Consider the following 17,470-nt stretch of genomic DNA (forward strand, 5'->3'; position numbering starts at 1 on the left):
TAACAGGGTCACATGTGGTAGAACAAATTAGCTGGCAGCCAACAGCTTATTAGGTGATTACAGTGAAAAAGATATATGATCTCCAGGGAACACAGTGAGGTTTGGAGGTTACAAACAAGTGGGTTATTCATAGCGCACTGGTCCACTGTTGTAAATCACTTTATCATGCATATTAAAAGAAGCATATATTGGATTTTGTTGTATTTGTGAAAATATCCGTAAACAAAGAAACAATATTCCCAAACTAAATTCTTGAAAGTAAACTTACTTTCTGTTCTGTTTTGACCAACAACAACTGCACATTTATTAGCTACACGTAGGCGTCACAGTTAGTGTACTATTCTGGATGGCTAGCAAGGTCATGTGATTGCAGCAGTGAAGGAGATCAGGAGGAAAATGCGAGTGCTTCCAGAGGGCAGCCCACCTCATGTTGTCACAGACCCACAGACCCCTCCCAGATTCCTCACTTCACAGAGATAGCTCTATGCCTCCTTCCTCTTCTTACATGGCCCTATTTTATTAATGAATGTATACCTCACGAAAATATAATATACTTCCAACCAAATAAATGCTATCTCCATCATATGGAGCACTAAAAAGAGATCCCTGCACTCTAAGATTTGGGGTATCTCTCTATACTCCTGATATTAATTACTAGAATCCTCTAGAAAACAACTTCCCATATTAGCATGTCACTGAAATAAATGGACTCTGAGCCTGAGCCAAAAGATTGTTATTAATTTAGAAAATGAAAGTTTCACCATATACTCAGTATTTAGCTGACAGTTTACTTCTAATACCATTCATGAATAGATCTGTTAAATGTGCAAACCTTTAAAGTATGTAATATCTTCCAGTCCTGGAGACAGTAGAAAGGTACTAGGCTACCCAAGATGAAGTCAGCCAGGACTTTGATCTAACAATGAACAATCCACAATGACTAAGTCAAAGAAAGCAGGACTGCCTTAACTTCTTGGGCCAAGCAAGTAGGGTCACATTAGAGTCAAGAAAAGGACAATTCCTTTTGATGGGCTCTTCCACTGCTTGGTGGTCATGTGACCAAAGCAGAACAAAAATAAACAGAAAGTTCTACTCTAATATTCATTTATGTGCCATTAAACCATAAATTAATTGCATTGAGTTTCATGAGCCAAACAAGAAAAACCAGTCTATTAAGACACACCATATAATAGTACTCTGATGATATTTAATATTTATGCAGTACTTTGTAATTTTCAAGGTACTTTCCCATTTATTTTTAACACCTGTTACGTCAAGGAAATCACTACATATGAATCCTCTTGTCATAGGAATAATGGCCAAAGTCAAGAAAATCACTATATAAAAATTCCCTTTTCATAAGTATAATGACAAGTCTCAACTATTCTAGGTAATAAACCACACATTCCTCATTCAGTGAAAATGCTAATAATCATGAAGCACATAAGAAACTTTACAGTTCTTTTATTATTTCCTTTACATTACTTCATTAGATCCTAACAGCCACATTGTCTCTTAGGGTATGTCTGTTATTGATTCAAAAATCATTTATATTCTTTCAATGAGTGTCATACACAAAACTGTATTAGAAATACTACAGTAGGTAAACAAATACTTTCAGCCCTCGAGTGATACAGAAGGGAAACCTAGGTAACAAATGATGCCTATATTTAAAATTATAAACTATGATTAATATTATAAATTTGTCCTTTTAATCACCATATTGTACATTATTCATAATCATTAAAGATCCTAACATGGATGGCTTTCTGAAGCATTGTTACTTAAGGTGACACCTGAAAGATAAATAGGAGTTGGGCAAGTATTTCCCAACTTTTTCCTTGATTACAGTCCCCTACAAAGCCCTTAAAGATATGTTTTCTCTAACTCCCTCTCCATGAAATTTTGATACCAAATATGTCTGTACAAAGTACTCATGTATTTTGTACTCTATAAATGAGAAACAATGGTAAAAGAGAAACCAACAAGAGCTTATGGTCTGGTTATTTCAATTCTCCCACAGTTCTTGGAACACTTTATAGGAACCAATAAAGAGAGAATTAATCCATCAAGTAGCCAAACTCACTTTGTGATGTCTTCAACCAGCTTGGAGTGTCCAGCTTGTAAAGCTAAGTCTAATGGTGTGGCACCTTCTTCGTTGGGTAAAGACAAAGCCTGAACTCCCCCAGGCAGGCACAAGAGGAAATGAGAGAGCTTAGGTAGGCCCCATCTCATAGCCAGGTGTAGAAGAGACTCTCTGCATAAAGAAACTGAGAATAAAAACAAATGGTATTAGTTCTTTCACTTGCAAAAATGTGCCTTATATGTTTTATCTCTAATACCATAGATTTAGACATAATAAGAATGTCAGAACTGGAAGGAACCATCAAAAGCATGTAATCCAAATACCTTATTTTATTTTTTTAAGATTTTATTTATTTATTTGACAGAGAGAGATCACAAGTAAGCAGAGAGGCAGGCAGAGAGAAAGGAAGGGAAGCAAGCTCCCTGCTAAGCCGAGCGCCCGATGCAGGACTCGATCCCAGGACCCTGAGATCATGACCTGAGCTGAAGACAGCAGCTTAACCCACTGAGCCACCCAGGTGCCCCAAATACCTTATTTTAATTAGGCTCCATACACTGTGTGGACCCCAATGTGGGGCTTGAACTCACAACCCTGAGATCAAGACCTGTACTGAGTGAGATCCAGAGTCAGACACCCAAGCGACTGAGCCACCCAGGCGCTCCTATTTTACTGCTGAGGACAGGATGAGTGATTTGTCCAAAGGTAGGCAGTCAAGAGGTGCTGGGCAGGGTCTGCCCATTGCTGGTACAGTGCTATTTCCACCCACTACAGCACACATTCACATTCCCTTTCACTTGTGCAGAAGTCAGCAAGGGAAAACGAGCACTAGGAGCACACCACCCTTTCAAAACACGAAGCTGCTCTTGAAGGACACGCTGTTACTTCAGGAGGGCAGTGTCTCAGAGGCCACAACCATAAGGGAGTCCTTGTTCCCATTCATGAGCCAGAGATGCTCCTCCCCTGATGAGAAGGTAGGGCAGAAACGGGCTTCCCATGTCCAGAAAACTCGAGACCATGGTCGTTCTCCAACTTCACGGAGGAGCTCTGGTGCATCTATTAGATTCCTGGGACTGTTTCAGGGCTGGCAAACGGCCCTAATGCTTTGCTTCAACGGCTCAGCCTGGGGCCTCTTCACATGGCCCTTGACAAAGGGCTCTTGGTTAAACTGTGTTCTGAGTTTTCACTGTGGTTTGCAGCTTTCACATGAAGGGGTACATATCATTGTAGAGGCTGAGGGGTTTTATTATTCTCAACACCTAATACAATATCTGATAAACAGAAGTTGTCTAGTGTTTGTGGAGCTGAATGGCAACTGTTAAAATTGCTATCATTTGTGTATGTTCAAATTGCCTTATTTGCATACAGTTTGTACACCTGTATTTCTACCGTAATACTCAGTGCCTGGAACACAGCTGGCTCATGATAAATATTACACTGGAAATATGGAAAAGAATAAATTTGTTTACATTTAAAAAAAAAAAAAGGTAGACTCATAAACTCCTCAGACATCAAGATATACCTTAAAACAAACCTTATCGTCATGAACTAAACCTGAAAATCCAAACACTCAAGATCGGCTGGAATGCACGCAATGAGAATGTGAATCACATCTTCCCTCAAGCTGAATGATGTTATTGGCTGCAGCTATAATAGGAAGGATGTCTAGGGCACACTGTATTGCACTGGATTTTCTGGCAGGAAAAGCCAGAGGGGAGGGACCCCTTCTGTTTTCTACCCCAATACAGTGCCCTGCACATGTATGGGTCTAAAAATACCTGCATATTGAATGAATGAATGAATGAATGAATGAATGAATGAATGAATATATGACCAAGGGGGCTCCTTCCCTCATTAGTTACCCAGGAAAGTGAGCTTGAGGGATATGGCTGCAGCTGCCACTTGGAGCACCTATCATTCATTCTTAGTTCCATCTCTGGTACGTTGACTAAAATCTGTGAACAAAAGCTACTTACTCTCTCAGACTTTGAACACTGAGGACAAAAAACTCCTTCTCCACAAGTCAGAGGTCTGCATTAATATGACTTTATCTTTCCATTGTCTTCATTAGCATAACTTCACTACTCCAGGAGATTCTTCCCAGGGCAAATGATGGTCTGTTCATCACTCCTTTAAGACCCATCAACTCCTCTGTAAAAAGCATCCGTTTGAGCCCTAAAACCAATCTATATTATACCACGATCCTTATCCTCTCCTAATCCAACTCCCTGCCTTGTCCACACCCGCTTCTCTGCATGAGAAGACCATCATTAAACCAACCTTCAAGTTCTCAGTAAATTCCAACCCTGCCCTCACCCCCACCAAAAGCCTGCTGAGGTTGCATGGAGGCAGCCTTCCTGCCTCCCAACCAGGCCAGGCCGATAGCTCAGCTCTGTCTCTCCAGCAGACTGTGGGGATGCTATCTGGGGAGCCAGCATCCAACCCCACTCTAATTTGAAACAATCGGAAGGAATTACGCCACTGCACAAATGCAGAAGAAAACTGCTTAGCTTACATTTTTAGTGGTTTATACTATTTCTTTATCCAGATCAAGAAGGTGAAGTGTTCTATTTCAAATTTGTAACAAGGCCCTCAAAGTGAAATACTACTGACTCCACTGTGCATTTGCTCTATCACCTGTCTGTGTGACACAGCACAGACACACGCCCCCACCCCCGTGCAGGTCAAATAACATCTGAAATGCCAAAACATCTAAAGACAAAGCAATGCACACCTGCCAGATATCTGCTTAATATGCCTGATATCTTCAAAAGGCTATTGAAGAACTTATCTCTGCTTTACCCTTTAAGTTTTTGACCTTTAAACTCATTTTATTAGAAGGTAGTGCTTTCATACTTAACAGACTCCTGACAAGGCATGTTTGAGAACATTTCCATTTTTTTTCCCCCTTCTTAAGTAATAAGGAGGAAGAAACTGTTTGGATCAGGTAACAAAGCAAATACAAATGCACAAGGACACTCCCCAACACGTATGTCGGCATGAGCTCACAACCGGCCACCCTCGAATGGAATTTCAAAGTCATAGATCCCAATCTCAATTGGGTAAGAAACACTGCATGGCTGTATGAGATACTATTTTCTTCCAAGACAAAGACCAAAAGGGAACATCAAAACCGTCTGCATTCCCTTTTAAAATAAAACTACTGGTAAAGGCAAGTATGGGGTCAACCATTTAAATGGAACTCCATACATCGCCTGGGGCAGTACCCCAGATACCCTTGACCCTGGGGAGGAGTTCACGCCATTCTACCTGTGTGGGTGGCAGAAGTTTTTCTCCTTTGGAACACCTTCCAGGCCTGTTCTGTTAGCCCAGCTCCCCATTCCCTCCCTGGGCTCTAATCTCACATCTAGTTCATAGAGGAACAAAGCAAACTTGCAGGAAAGAACAGCTCACTGCTGAAACTGTTCCTCCTTCTCAATCTGTCCACTCCTGGGAAGGTGGGAAGGCCGGGGTAGAAAGGATCTTCTGATGTTTGAAGGAAGCAAATAAGAAGCTGACCAAGATGGTTTGAGAGAGCCTTCTCATTCGGTCTGAAAGTTCAGAGCCCAGAATCAGGCAAAGAGCCTGAAATAGGAAACACCATGACATATATAAATAATTCTGCTTGTTATAGAGTTTCAGATTCTTAACAACGGTCAGGAAAACAAGCTGTGAAAAGGGGTTATACAATCTGGCAGAAGTGGGAGGAGGTGTGTTTAAAATATATTTTTAACCAAATAAATATGTCTCTTCCTGTGTAGCTAATGCCAGGAGTTATGTGAACTAATGTTACTAAAACAGAATTACTTGTAATTGCTCTAATAGCAAACATGAGAAGGTATGACCTGTCACATCCTGGGAGCAAAATCACCCAGACACAAAGAGGAAGTGAGTAGGCTGTGCCATTCAATCAGCATTTCCCATCATGGCATAAAGGGAGTCCACTGGACCCAGACAGGGATGTAGACTCAAAGCCTATGCCTCTCGTGCTGCCACACCTCAGTTTCTGCACCCAGAAAATAAGGCGATCACATCAGAGACCCAAGGTCCTGAGAATAATCATCCCAGCCTGACTTACTGAGGATCAAGGATGCAGGAAATACAGCCCACCTCAAAGGTCTTCCGACAGTGTTCAAACACAGGGGCTGAAGTAGCTGGTGAGGCTGTTGCTGAAGGAAAGTGATTTTATATACTGTTCAGTCCAAATTCGGGACCATTATAGCTTCACAAGGTCTGGAGACGGCAGAATATGTAAAAACAAATTACCAAGTCCATAGGAACTCACAGTCATGGCTACAGGAAATGTAAATGGGCATAACCACTTTGGAAAATACATTGCCATCATAAAATAAATCTGAAGAAACTGAAGTCTTCAGTGATTAAGCATTTCCACCCCTACATATAAACCCTAGTGAGCACCATGCTTTGCATGTCACAGCAGACACACATAAAAATGTATAACTGTCCAAAAACAGAAGGGGCCTCAACATCCACCAACAATAGAATAAACTGCAGTATAATCACACTAGTATCCTAACATCAATAAAAAAGTACAGACTAACATAGAAAAAAACTAAGAAATATACTATTGTTGCAGAAAAGTCACAAAAGAGTTCACAGAATATGTTTTGGTTAATACGAAATTTTACAAAGTGAACAGCTAAGGCATACTATTTAAGAACACATAGGTAGTAGAAATTTAAGGAAAAGCAAGGAAACAGTTACTCTACAAGTGGGCATCATTTCTCTAGGACAAAGAGGAGACCATGAATGGAGCTACTTCTGAGGTCCAATGGTGCCTATATCTCCCCACCAACACACACAGGAAGCCGTGTTTAAGGCTCACCCTAGGACAATTAAAACAGAATTTCCAGGTTTGGGACCCAAGCCTTACTTTTTCCCAAAGATTCCCAAGTGATTCTAATACAACACCAGAGTTAAGATCTGCTACTTTGTCTAAGTAAGTGGTTAACAAAATACCTGGCAATACTTCCTTTTTATACCACCGTCTTCCCTATCCTCTCTTAAGATCTATTAGCTAAAAATTTCAACAACGAATAATAACAAAAAAAAGTTTGTGACTTTCACAAGTTATTCTTAATCTACAATACTTGCTCCCAAACCAAGATATATCCTTAAACTGTAAGCAAAATATTAAAGATAAGTGTGAGTGGGCAATAATCTAGAAACAAATGCTTTTATTCTATTTTTTGAGATTTTATTTATTTGACAGAGAGAGACACAGAGAGAGAGGGAACACAGGCAGAGGGAGTGGGAGAGGGAGAAGCACACTCCAGCCAAGCAGGGAGCCGATGTGGGGCTTGATCCCAGGACCCTGGAATCATGACCTGAGCTGAAGGCAGATGATTAATGACTGAGCCACCCAGGTGCCCCGGCAAATGCTTTTAAATGCAGTTTAATTCAGGAGTACTTCTACTTTGTAGGATATACTGATGTTTCACAACAATTAAGTGGAGCCGTTGAAATGTATTCAATAGTGTAAGTCTCAATTTTTGCATCTAAGTCATTCAGTAGACAAACACTAAATGAAACTAGTATTCAATGCCAGTACTATATGCCAGATCTTGTAGATGTAAAGATTATCTTTGAATACCATATTGCCGCCCACTTTTCTTTGGAATAAATATCCGGCCCATGAAACCACTGACTGATGAGTTGCAGCTCTAGGCATAGACATAGAGTATGAACAGAAATAAGGAAAGTATTGGACCTACTACCTCCCTCATGTATGATGATTTGAAAATTGAGACGTTTATCCAATGGCAAAGTGATGAGGAAAAACTAAAGAGAATGAAAAAAATATTTTATGGAACACAGAAGAGAATATGTGGTATGAGCATCACATACAATCTCCTATTTTTTCAGGACTCTCAGTGAAATAGGAGAGATCATGTACTATGGCATCTTTCATTCAAGTGGTCTAATCAGGGCTTTGGTGCATTAAAAAAAATCACTTCTCCACTGAGAAGATCAGAGGTTGTTAAGTCCAAAATGGAAACTGAAAATATCAACAGTTTCATAGGAAAGGTATTGAAACAGAACGGCCAAAGGAGCACAATACCAACATGGCAGGTATGGCTGGACAGTAAAAGCAATGGGAGAAGAAGAGAAGTGCAACAAGCCCAAGGGTGGGTTCTAGCTTCCTGATATGTCTTTTCTGCAGCAGGCATATTTGAGACACTCAGATGACAACTCCTGACTGCAAGTCTGGGAAAACACCAATGACACAGTTTCATTCCATCAAATTCACATTGCCGTATGTGATGCTAGAATGCAGTTTATGGAGTTTGCCTCTCTTTTAGGCTGGATATACTTTATTTTACCTTGTGGAACTAGTACTAAATCAGTTGAAACATTAAGAAGTCCTTATCGGGGCACCTGGGTGGCTCCGTGGATTAAAGCCTCTGCCTTCGGCTCAGGTCATGATCCCAAGGTCCTGGGATTGAGCCCTGCATCAGGCTCTCTGCTCAGCAGGGAGCCTACTTCCCTCTCTCTCTGCCTGCCTCTCTGCCTACTTGTGATCTCTATCTGTCAAATAAATAAATAAAATCTTAAAAAAAAAAAAGAAGTCCTTATCAGAACTCAAAGATGGCAATCCAATTTCTGGCCTGCACTATCTGGGGACATGTCAAGACTAAACTATGCAATGTACACATCAATAGAATCTATTAAGAATCTGGTCACAATACTGCATAGTGCAAAGGCAGACAGACAGAAGAGTTGAAAGATCTGGATTTGAACACTTACAGAAATGTAGCTGTGGAAAGACCCCTTAATTCTCAACCTTTAAGGGGCTTAATGGAGAAGCTGAGTGTTATCTTCCCAGCCTACTACCCAGAAGTGTCAGAGGGACATAATGAAAATACCATATAAAACAAGGTTGTCAAGAACTATGAAAGCCAGTATTGGGGGGACTTCTCAGTAGTATACATTTGTCTGATATTTTCCACACAAAAAGTACAACTTTCACTAGGTAGAGACATGGTTTACTCCAAAACAGTTTTCCTCTGGTTGTAATTTAAAAGCATAATTGAAGGCAACCAGATGTCTGCTTAGGAGGCACTATAATTGCATCTGTGTAAGATAACAGATGTGCCATTGAGACACATGTGTGTCAGCCCCACGCCTTGGGCAGCAGGCAGTCATTAGGCGCCATAAGCAACAATTGTTATCATACCTACTTTCCAGTTTGTGCATTAGATTTTTTAAAATCATTTGTTAATACTTCTTTAAGCTCTGGTTTGTGTCCACCATTTATTCATTCATTAGATATCTGCTGACAGCCTACTATGCACTGAGCATTCTTTCCCCTCACTTCACAGCATAGCCTATGGAATTGCCAGGCATCCTCCCAACTGAGCCTTCAGGAACCCCATTCTGTTTGGAAGACAAATAAAAATATACTGCAGTCTAATTTTTTAAAGCTTTTATTTATTTATTGGACAGAAAGAGAGCCCAAGTAGGCAGAGCAGCAAGCAGAGGGAGAAGCAGGTTCCCCAATGAACAGGGAGCCCGATGCAGGGCTTGATCCCAGGACCCTGAATCCCAGGACCCGGGGATCGTGACCTGACCGAAGGCAGATGCTTAACAACTGAGCCAGCCAGGTGCCCCGCAGTCTAATTTTATTACTGACAAGCAGAAAAAAGAATAGACTCCTCATAGCTTAGCAATGGCCTTTTGAAATCTGCACTGAGAATCTGAACTGAACCCCAACCAGGAAAGCGACTTCTCATCTGAATGAGAAGGCATGAGTGGCAGGATCCACTCACTGCCCTTACACTGGAAGCCAGAGTCCCAAGTCCAAACGGCTAGAGTGAGAAATAGTCAACTCCATGGTTATGAGTTACAGCGTCAGTGGGAAATCTCATCCCATCCCTTAACAGGAGGTGAGCAGAAGAGGAAGGGAGAGGGGATAAGCAAACAGGAAATAGGTGTTGAAGGTGCTCCCTACCTGGGATGAGGCTGAGGGTGGGGAGGTTAGAAAAAGGTCACAACTCTCGGTGGGCAGCTGTCCCATATGAATAAAAGCAAAGAAGTAAACCACCACAACTTCCTTTTTATTTAATTCTTATTAGGTGCCAATGACTTTACATTCCTTTACAGTCCTTGTTTCCATCTAACATTTAGGAAGTAACTTACGTGTATTATCTTATTTGATCCCGACAGTCAATGCACGAGGTAAAGCCTATGATCATCCCCATTTCACAGGGGCAGAAACTGAGTTCTGATACCATTAAGCAACTGCCCAAGCTCACTCACCACATGAAGCATTGAGGCTCTGAACTCAGACTCTTCTACCTCCAAAAACTAAAATTCTTACAGGCAAAGAAATAGTTATGTCAAAAATAGCAAAAACAAGGGCAGTAAAGACAGAACCTTGAACAAGTCAACAAAATGAGTGAGGAAACCAAACAGAAGGAACTAAGCCACTCCAAAACAAACTAAACCAATCCTAAGGGCTGGGCTTACCAGACTCTGCACATGTCAGCCTGATAGGTCACCGTGCACACACACAAACACACACACACACACAGTACAGTCTCATGACAAACCTGCAAAATAAAAGTTGCAATAGCTACAAATCTAGGACAGGGAAAGCAGCTATGTGGGAATCATTATGAACCAGGACCTAGGGCAGGATTACAAAAGACTGGGGGTGACGGGTGGTTCTACCTATGTCGGCCTCAGGGCACATAAATGCCCACCTCTTATAGAGTCAAGACAAGGCCTTTCACAGTTCACTTGGCACCCATAGAGTAGAGCACTTCCAAAGGATCTGGGTTGGTTGTTTCCCTAAGAACATCTCATCGCTTCTGTCTGCCTCACTCTACCCACCCTCTTCGCAAGGCTCTCCTACATATCTCTTCAACCATCAGCCTTTAAACCTGTAAACATAGGTAGTTTCAAAGCCAATTATTTATTTTTTAGACCAAGTAATACATGGATAGCTGCCAGCATTCAAATACTCTGACATCTAAGAAAAAAGTAAAAATTTTAATTTTTTGCCTTAAGTATTAACAGAATCCTTGGATACTGTTATTTGAAAATTCAAGTCTGGTTCCCTGAGTGCAATCAAAAACTGTCATATGCATCTTATAGGGTTTATAGGGTTTCCAGGGGAAAGAAGAACGGGTGGGACATGGCTACTCGGAGGGGAATTCCAAAACCTTCCACCATCCTGAATCCCTTGAAAAGTACGTTATGATAGGCTATTTGAAAAAAATAAGAGCTTCCAATTACTTTTTTTTCCTTGAAAATTATGAAAGAGGGTGAAAGTAACCTGAATACAACCTCTGTTCTCACATCAGAGGATGTGAGAATAAATATTTAATTCTCAATTCCAATCTAAGGGCCATTGGTGCCAGATAAAAGTAGGAGACTTATTTTTTAGGGTAAACTTTAAGCTGCCTTCTCATCTTTAAAGTGTAACACCTTAAAGAGAGAATGTGGTTAATGAGTTTAACTGAAAAATAAATTCAAGTTATTTAATGACACACTCTTTCTCCTTGAGAGCTCAATTCCATATAAAATTCATTACTGCCAGAAAACCCATTCCTTAAAAATGAATGGCTAAAAATGGGATGGAAGACAGAGAAAACGTTTTTTAATTATTAAAGATTTAAGACTTCACAAATGATGACTATTTGAGTACCTGCCTAAGTAATGTGTAACAATGGTATCAATTTAACATGGAACCTGTTCTAAAAAACATTCTCTCCACCACTAGCATTCACACACTAGGTTACCTTAGCAACGGAAGGAATAGATTCCCAGCTTAAAATGTCAGAAAAGGAAGTGTGGAGAGGTTTGTTCCAGGAGATACCATCAAAAGCAACAGAAGGCTAAAAAGTAATATTGAGTGTATATGTAACTGATTGAAAAATGTCAAGATTTCCAAGAAAAACACTCAAAACCTCAGCATTAATTGGTACCTGTCATGCAGTAATTTCAAAACTCCTCAATTTTAAACAGAAATTTTAAACAGAAAACTTGTATTTTATAATAAATCTGTCCTTTGTGGATTTCCTAACCCCTGGGAGGACACCCGCTGATGTTATTTCAAATTTGCTGTCCAGTACAAAGCTTTGGGTCAGAAAAACAAAGCTGACATTTCACAGTCTGCAGGACAGCAAGTCATTCTTATAGTTTAATATGCCATCCCCTAGCTAATAAGACCTAGAACATAAGTTAAGGCCAACCAACAAGGCATGCTACTGAGCCTTGCTTTATTTTTTTCTATTTATACAGCCAGCAAATTTTACTCAAGGATAAAAACAGCAGCCAAGCTCTATTTTAAGTGTTACTCAAATCTTGCTTCTTACTAGTGACAGTTCTCTTTCCTCTATTCAAAGAGAGGTCAACAGATATTTTCCTTTGTCAAACATTGCTGGCCCACACGTTTCCTTCTGCTGTTGCCTAGAAAGAAGGTGAAGACTCTGGGTGTGTGGCCTGAAGCACCACATAGATGTCACAGAAAACTGGCAGTTCCCACTTAGTCTTTAGTTATGAACAATTACTTCTCACTTAATGGTCTCCTGAGATAAAAAGCAATATAACTGCACTTTAAACGCCTTAGGTAACACTAAACAAGACGTATTTTTTTAAATTTTATTTATTTATTTGACAGAGGGAAAGCACACAAGCAGGGGAAGCAGCCAGAGGGACAGGGAGAAGCAGGCTCCGCACTCAACAGGGAGCCCGATGTGGGACTCACTCTGAGAACCCAGCACCGGGGATCATGACCTGAACTGAAGGCAGATGCTTACCCGAATGAGCTACCCAGATGCCCCCAATTAAGACACATTTTAACGATTGTTGAATGACCCCCACTTTTATAAAATTTCTTCCAAAGTTCTTTTGGCCTTCTGCATTTTTTCCCTTTCCCCCCCGTAAGTTGTAAAGTGTAGAAAAGCAAAGATTCCCCTTCAATAGGAACTAATTTATGAAGACCCTATTAATAAAATAGACCATCATGCTAACCACCCTTCTTAGTAACAGCATGATATATCCATTAAACTCGTGGTCCCTGACAAGGTTTCCACTTTTCCTCTAAGTCAATATTAATTACAATGTAACTTGTTTTTGTACAGACTAATACTACTTCGACTTGCCCTCACAGTATGTAGTCTCAACTAATAAATTTCTTAAATTTCTCAATTCTCAAGTATTCTCATCTTTGAAAGCAGTAATTATATTAATCATCTAAGGCACTTTCAGCGGGTTCTACCACTTCCACCCATTACTTTTTTTATACTTCATTATTTTTATTAACATATATTATTTGCCCCAGGGGTACACGTCTGTGAATCATCAGGCTTACACACTTCACAGCACTTACCATATAGCACATACCCTCCCCAATGTCCATAACCCAGCCACCCTATCCCTACCCCCCTATCCCCTGGCAACCCTGTTTGTTTTGTGAAATTAAGAGTCTCTTACGGTTTGTCTCCCTCCCAATCAATTTTAGAGACAGCTCCAGAAAGAGAAGGAGGATCCCTAAATACAGCAATTGTGTTTAGGTCCAAGACAGCCCTGCTGAAAAGTTTCACAAGCTCAGCTGGCTTACCCTAAAAATTTCTTTCACTCACTGAATCAGATATAAAGGCAAGAGTCAAGTTTAACTCTTTTCACTTGATGAAACAATCTACCAGATAAAATTTAATTTATTTAAAAATTATATTATGTATGCCCTGCAGATCCAATTCATGATATCACTTTTAAGGTTCTTGACATCAAAAGGAAATGATATTGAAGTAACAGAATGGAGTTGTTACCTAATGCTATAGCAGTAATCATTTTGCAATATATAAGTGTATAAAATCAACACACTGTACACCTTAAATGTACATAATATTGTATGCCAACTATGTCTCTAAAAGCTGGCAAAAAAAAAGATTGAGTTATGTTTTCATAATCATTATAACAGGGTTCCATCTTTTCCATAACTAAAAAATTTGTGCCTATAGAGACCTCTGAATGTATGAAATATTTAACATAGAGAACTGCAGAAAACTCCAAATTCACTTTTTGTAATAATTTACTTTGGAAAAAATGTCTTAAGTCTGTAAACTGTTGCTACATACTGGTTTGTAAATGTGAATATACACTGAGAGAGGTAGTCTTTATGACTTTGTTAGTTTTTTAACATAAGTGGGTTCATTTTTCTTCCATCAGAAAGCTCAACCAGGACAACCTCTACTTATGCCATAGGTTGGGCTAAGAGCTATTATGTTCCTAAAGGCAATGTCATCAGTCCTCTGAAATGGTATCTGTAGTCCCTTTGGGCTCTTTACTCAAATGGTGACCTTCTCATGGAGAAGCTTGGCAAGCTTACACACTTCACAGCACTTACCATATAGCACATACCCTCCCCAATGTCCATAACCCAGCCACCCTATCCCTACCCCCCTATCCCCTGGCAACCCTGTTTGTTTTGTGAAATTAAGAGTCTCTTCTCATAGCAAGCTTGGTGCTAGTCAGGCATGTCAAGCTTCTGGGAACACAAGTGAAATAATATGGTTGAGCAGGAAGGGAAAACTCACAAGTTACATGAGTTCCAAGGAAATGAAACAAAATACCTTATGCCAGTTAATCTAATTGTCAGAATTATGCTATCTCTGAGAAATATTGCTCTGTCCAAAAAAAAAACAAGCAATGTACCCAAAACAAAACAAAAAAAAGATAAACTGTGACATTTTATTGGATATATTATTCTACTCCAAGTTTTACTGTAAATATGGGGTCCTAACATCCTGCAAGAGCTTTTTATCATGAAAGCTATTTCAAAGAACTGGGTTTAATTTTATAAAATTTTAAATCCAATTTTACTTATGGCACAAGATTAAATAAAACCAGCGATATTTCCTTCCCTAGAACGTATAATAAAGTTGCCTCGTGAGTAATGATGGGTAAGAAGCAGGGCCAAGAAAAATCTCTGCTTTTCTTGATGAGACACAACACTCTGCTCAGCCTGGCCCTTCTCCAGGATCTCAGGCCTTCCTGATAATGCACAGTGATTGAAAAGGCAAAAAGTGAGAGATTATAAAATGCCAAAGGCAAGGAAACACACTCAGGCTTCCTACTAAGGCTTCCATCAGACTCTTCCAAGACAGAGTCATTACAGACATCAATTAATACTCATTCAGCACATCCACTTAGCCCACCAAAAAGGCATAAATAAGTAAACCCAAAGAATTTGAAGCACAAATGGTGAAGCTTTAAATCGTTTCTGGATAAGTATTAGGAGAAATAATTGCTAGGAAAAAAACTGCTTTCCACTTTTGATGCCACTCTCATGTAACACGCAGTAAACTCCAGTGGGCCATATGCCACCATTTCTTTTCTTATCTTTTCTTTTTTTAAAGATTTTATTTATTTGACACAGAGAGAGTGGTCACAAGTAGGCAGAGAGGCAGACAGAGAGAAGCGGGGGGAAGCAGGCTCCCCGCTGAGCAGAGAGCCCAATGCAAGGCTTGATCCCAGGACCCCGAGATCATGACCTGAACCAAAAGCAGAGGCTTAACCCACCAGGCGCCCCATATGCCACCGTTTCTTAGTGTGCTGTTATCTCACTACCTTAAAGACAAGCAGCACCAGCACAATAGGTTCATTAGCAGAGGACGAGCTGAGCATGTACAAGAGTCTCGACTTCTCACAGTTTAGTAGAGTTTCTACTAAACTGAAAAAGAGGGACCACACTGTGGACATAGGAGACTCCTGAACGCTCCTTCTCCCATGGCGGCACCTAATGTACGGTGTCACACACAGCAATTCTCTGAGAGAACTCCAGGAACTCAGTGAATGACTTCTCTCATACGCATGGTCAATGTGGAAGCACCACATCAGAATGGGCACAAAAGGCTGAGACACGCTCACCATAAACTCCCCCCGGCACAGCGCCGTACAATCCTCAGCTCCTCCCTGAGGAATGAAAGGTTTGCATCACATCTAGCACCCCAACTCTGGAAGACTTCACCAAGCTGATAGCCAGGGGACAATACATCCAAGAATTCCGCAGGACTAGAGCAAAGAAGTAGTTCTTAACAGGCAGACAAGCACTCACCGAGACTATCCCCTCAGGGTATAACATAGAGGAACCAGGCAGAAAGACATATCTCCCAGTCTTTTCTTGGAAGGGATTTGACTGCCTACTTTATAAACTGCTGCTTAAAGGTCCATTTGCTCATTGGCATGTATCTAGGATGTGACTGTGATCCTCCCTGGACCCCAAGGGAGCCAATGGGAAATCCCCCAACCCCTTCTGGGTTTGCTTCATTCCAACAATAGGTCCAGGTCACCAGCATCTCTCTGTAAGCAGCTTGTAAACACATCTGGTACCCCAGGTTTTATAACTGCCACCTAAGGGACAGCGTTCCAGACTGCCTCGCTCTGATAGCCAATGCGGTTTGCCTTCATGAGTCCTGCAGGACTGTATTGAATAAAGAAGTAATTGTTGCTGGGACACCTGGGTGGCTCAGTTGGTTAAGCCACTGCCTTCGGCTCAGGTCATGATCCCAGGGTCCTGGAATCGAGTCCCACATCAGGCTCCTCGGTGGGGAGCCTGCTTCTCTCTCTGCCTCTGCCTGCTTGTGCACTGTCTGTCTGTCTCTCTCTCTCTCTGACAAATAAATAAATAAGATTTTAAAAAAAGAAGAAGAAGAAGTAATCGTTAATGGGCGTACAGAGAAACCCTGGTGGCAACTATCCCTTCAGGGTTCAGCACAGAGGGAGCAAAGAATGCTCATCTCCCACCCTTTTCCTGGAAGATATTTGACTGCATACTGTCCCAGCTTATGCCTAAGCATAGGGTTTCTAATGAGCTTATATCTGGGTTGTGAGTGAGATCTTCTCCTACAGGACACTGATGGGTCTTAGCACATCCCCAACTACTGGGTACTACTAAGAACACAGAGAGCAAGTTGGACAATCAATAAAGTTTGAGAAGCAACCAGGAACTTGGGCTAAGCTGACCAACAAGGTTCATCTACAGGAGACCAGTTTGTCAAGACTGGGAGAGGTGTCTGTTTCATCTAATGTACAGAAACCAACATGAGAGTCAAAGAAAATGAAAAAAAAAAAAAAAAAAAAAAACAGGAGAACAGGTTCCAAACAAAAGAACAAGGTAAATTTTTTAAATTTAAAAAATCAATTCTTTTTTTTTTAAGATTTTATTTATTTATTTGACAGAGAGAAATCACAAGTAGGCAGAGAGGCAGGCATAGAGAGAGGGGGAAGTAGGCCTCCCACAGAGGAGAGAGCCTGACGTGGGGCTCAATCCCAGGACCCTGACACCACGACCCGAGCTGAAGGCACAGGCTTAACCCACTGAGCCACTTAGGTGCCCCTAAAAAATCAATTCTTAAT

At 40.8% G+C, this 17,470-nt stretch overlaps 1 protein-coding gene across 7 annotated transcripts in view; it reads right to left on the reverse strand.

Moving 5' to 3' along the window:
* Positions 1–17,470, reverse strand: part of ARHGEF28 (Rho guanine nucleotide exchange factor 28) — a 314,268-nt gene that overhangs the window by 155,203 nt on the left and 141,595 nt on the right. For all 7 annotated transcript variants that reach the window (XR_001181930.2, XR_006604999.1, XM_013063682.2 and 4 more), the window contains one exon: positions 2,087–2,270. Coding sequence is in view for 5 of the 7 variants with exons in the window: in XM_013063682.2 (XP_012919136.2) it covers positions 2,087–2,270 (184 nt within the window). In the remaining 2 variants the exon portion in view is untranslated. The remainder of the gene's footprint in view (positions 1–2,086; positions 2,271–17,470) is intronic.

This window comes from Mustela putorius, unplaced genomic scaffold, assembly GCF_011764305.1.
Source record: "Mustela putorius furo isolate JIRA1106 unplaced genomic scaffold, ASM1176430v1.1 tig00537350_pilon_pilon_pilon, whole genome shotgun sequence".
NCBI lineage: Eukaryota > Metazoa > Chordata > Mammalia > Carnivora > Mustelidae > Mustela > Mustela putorius.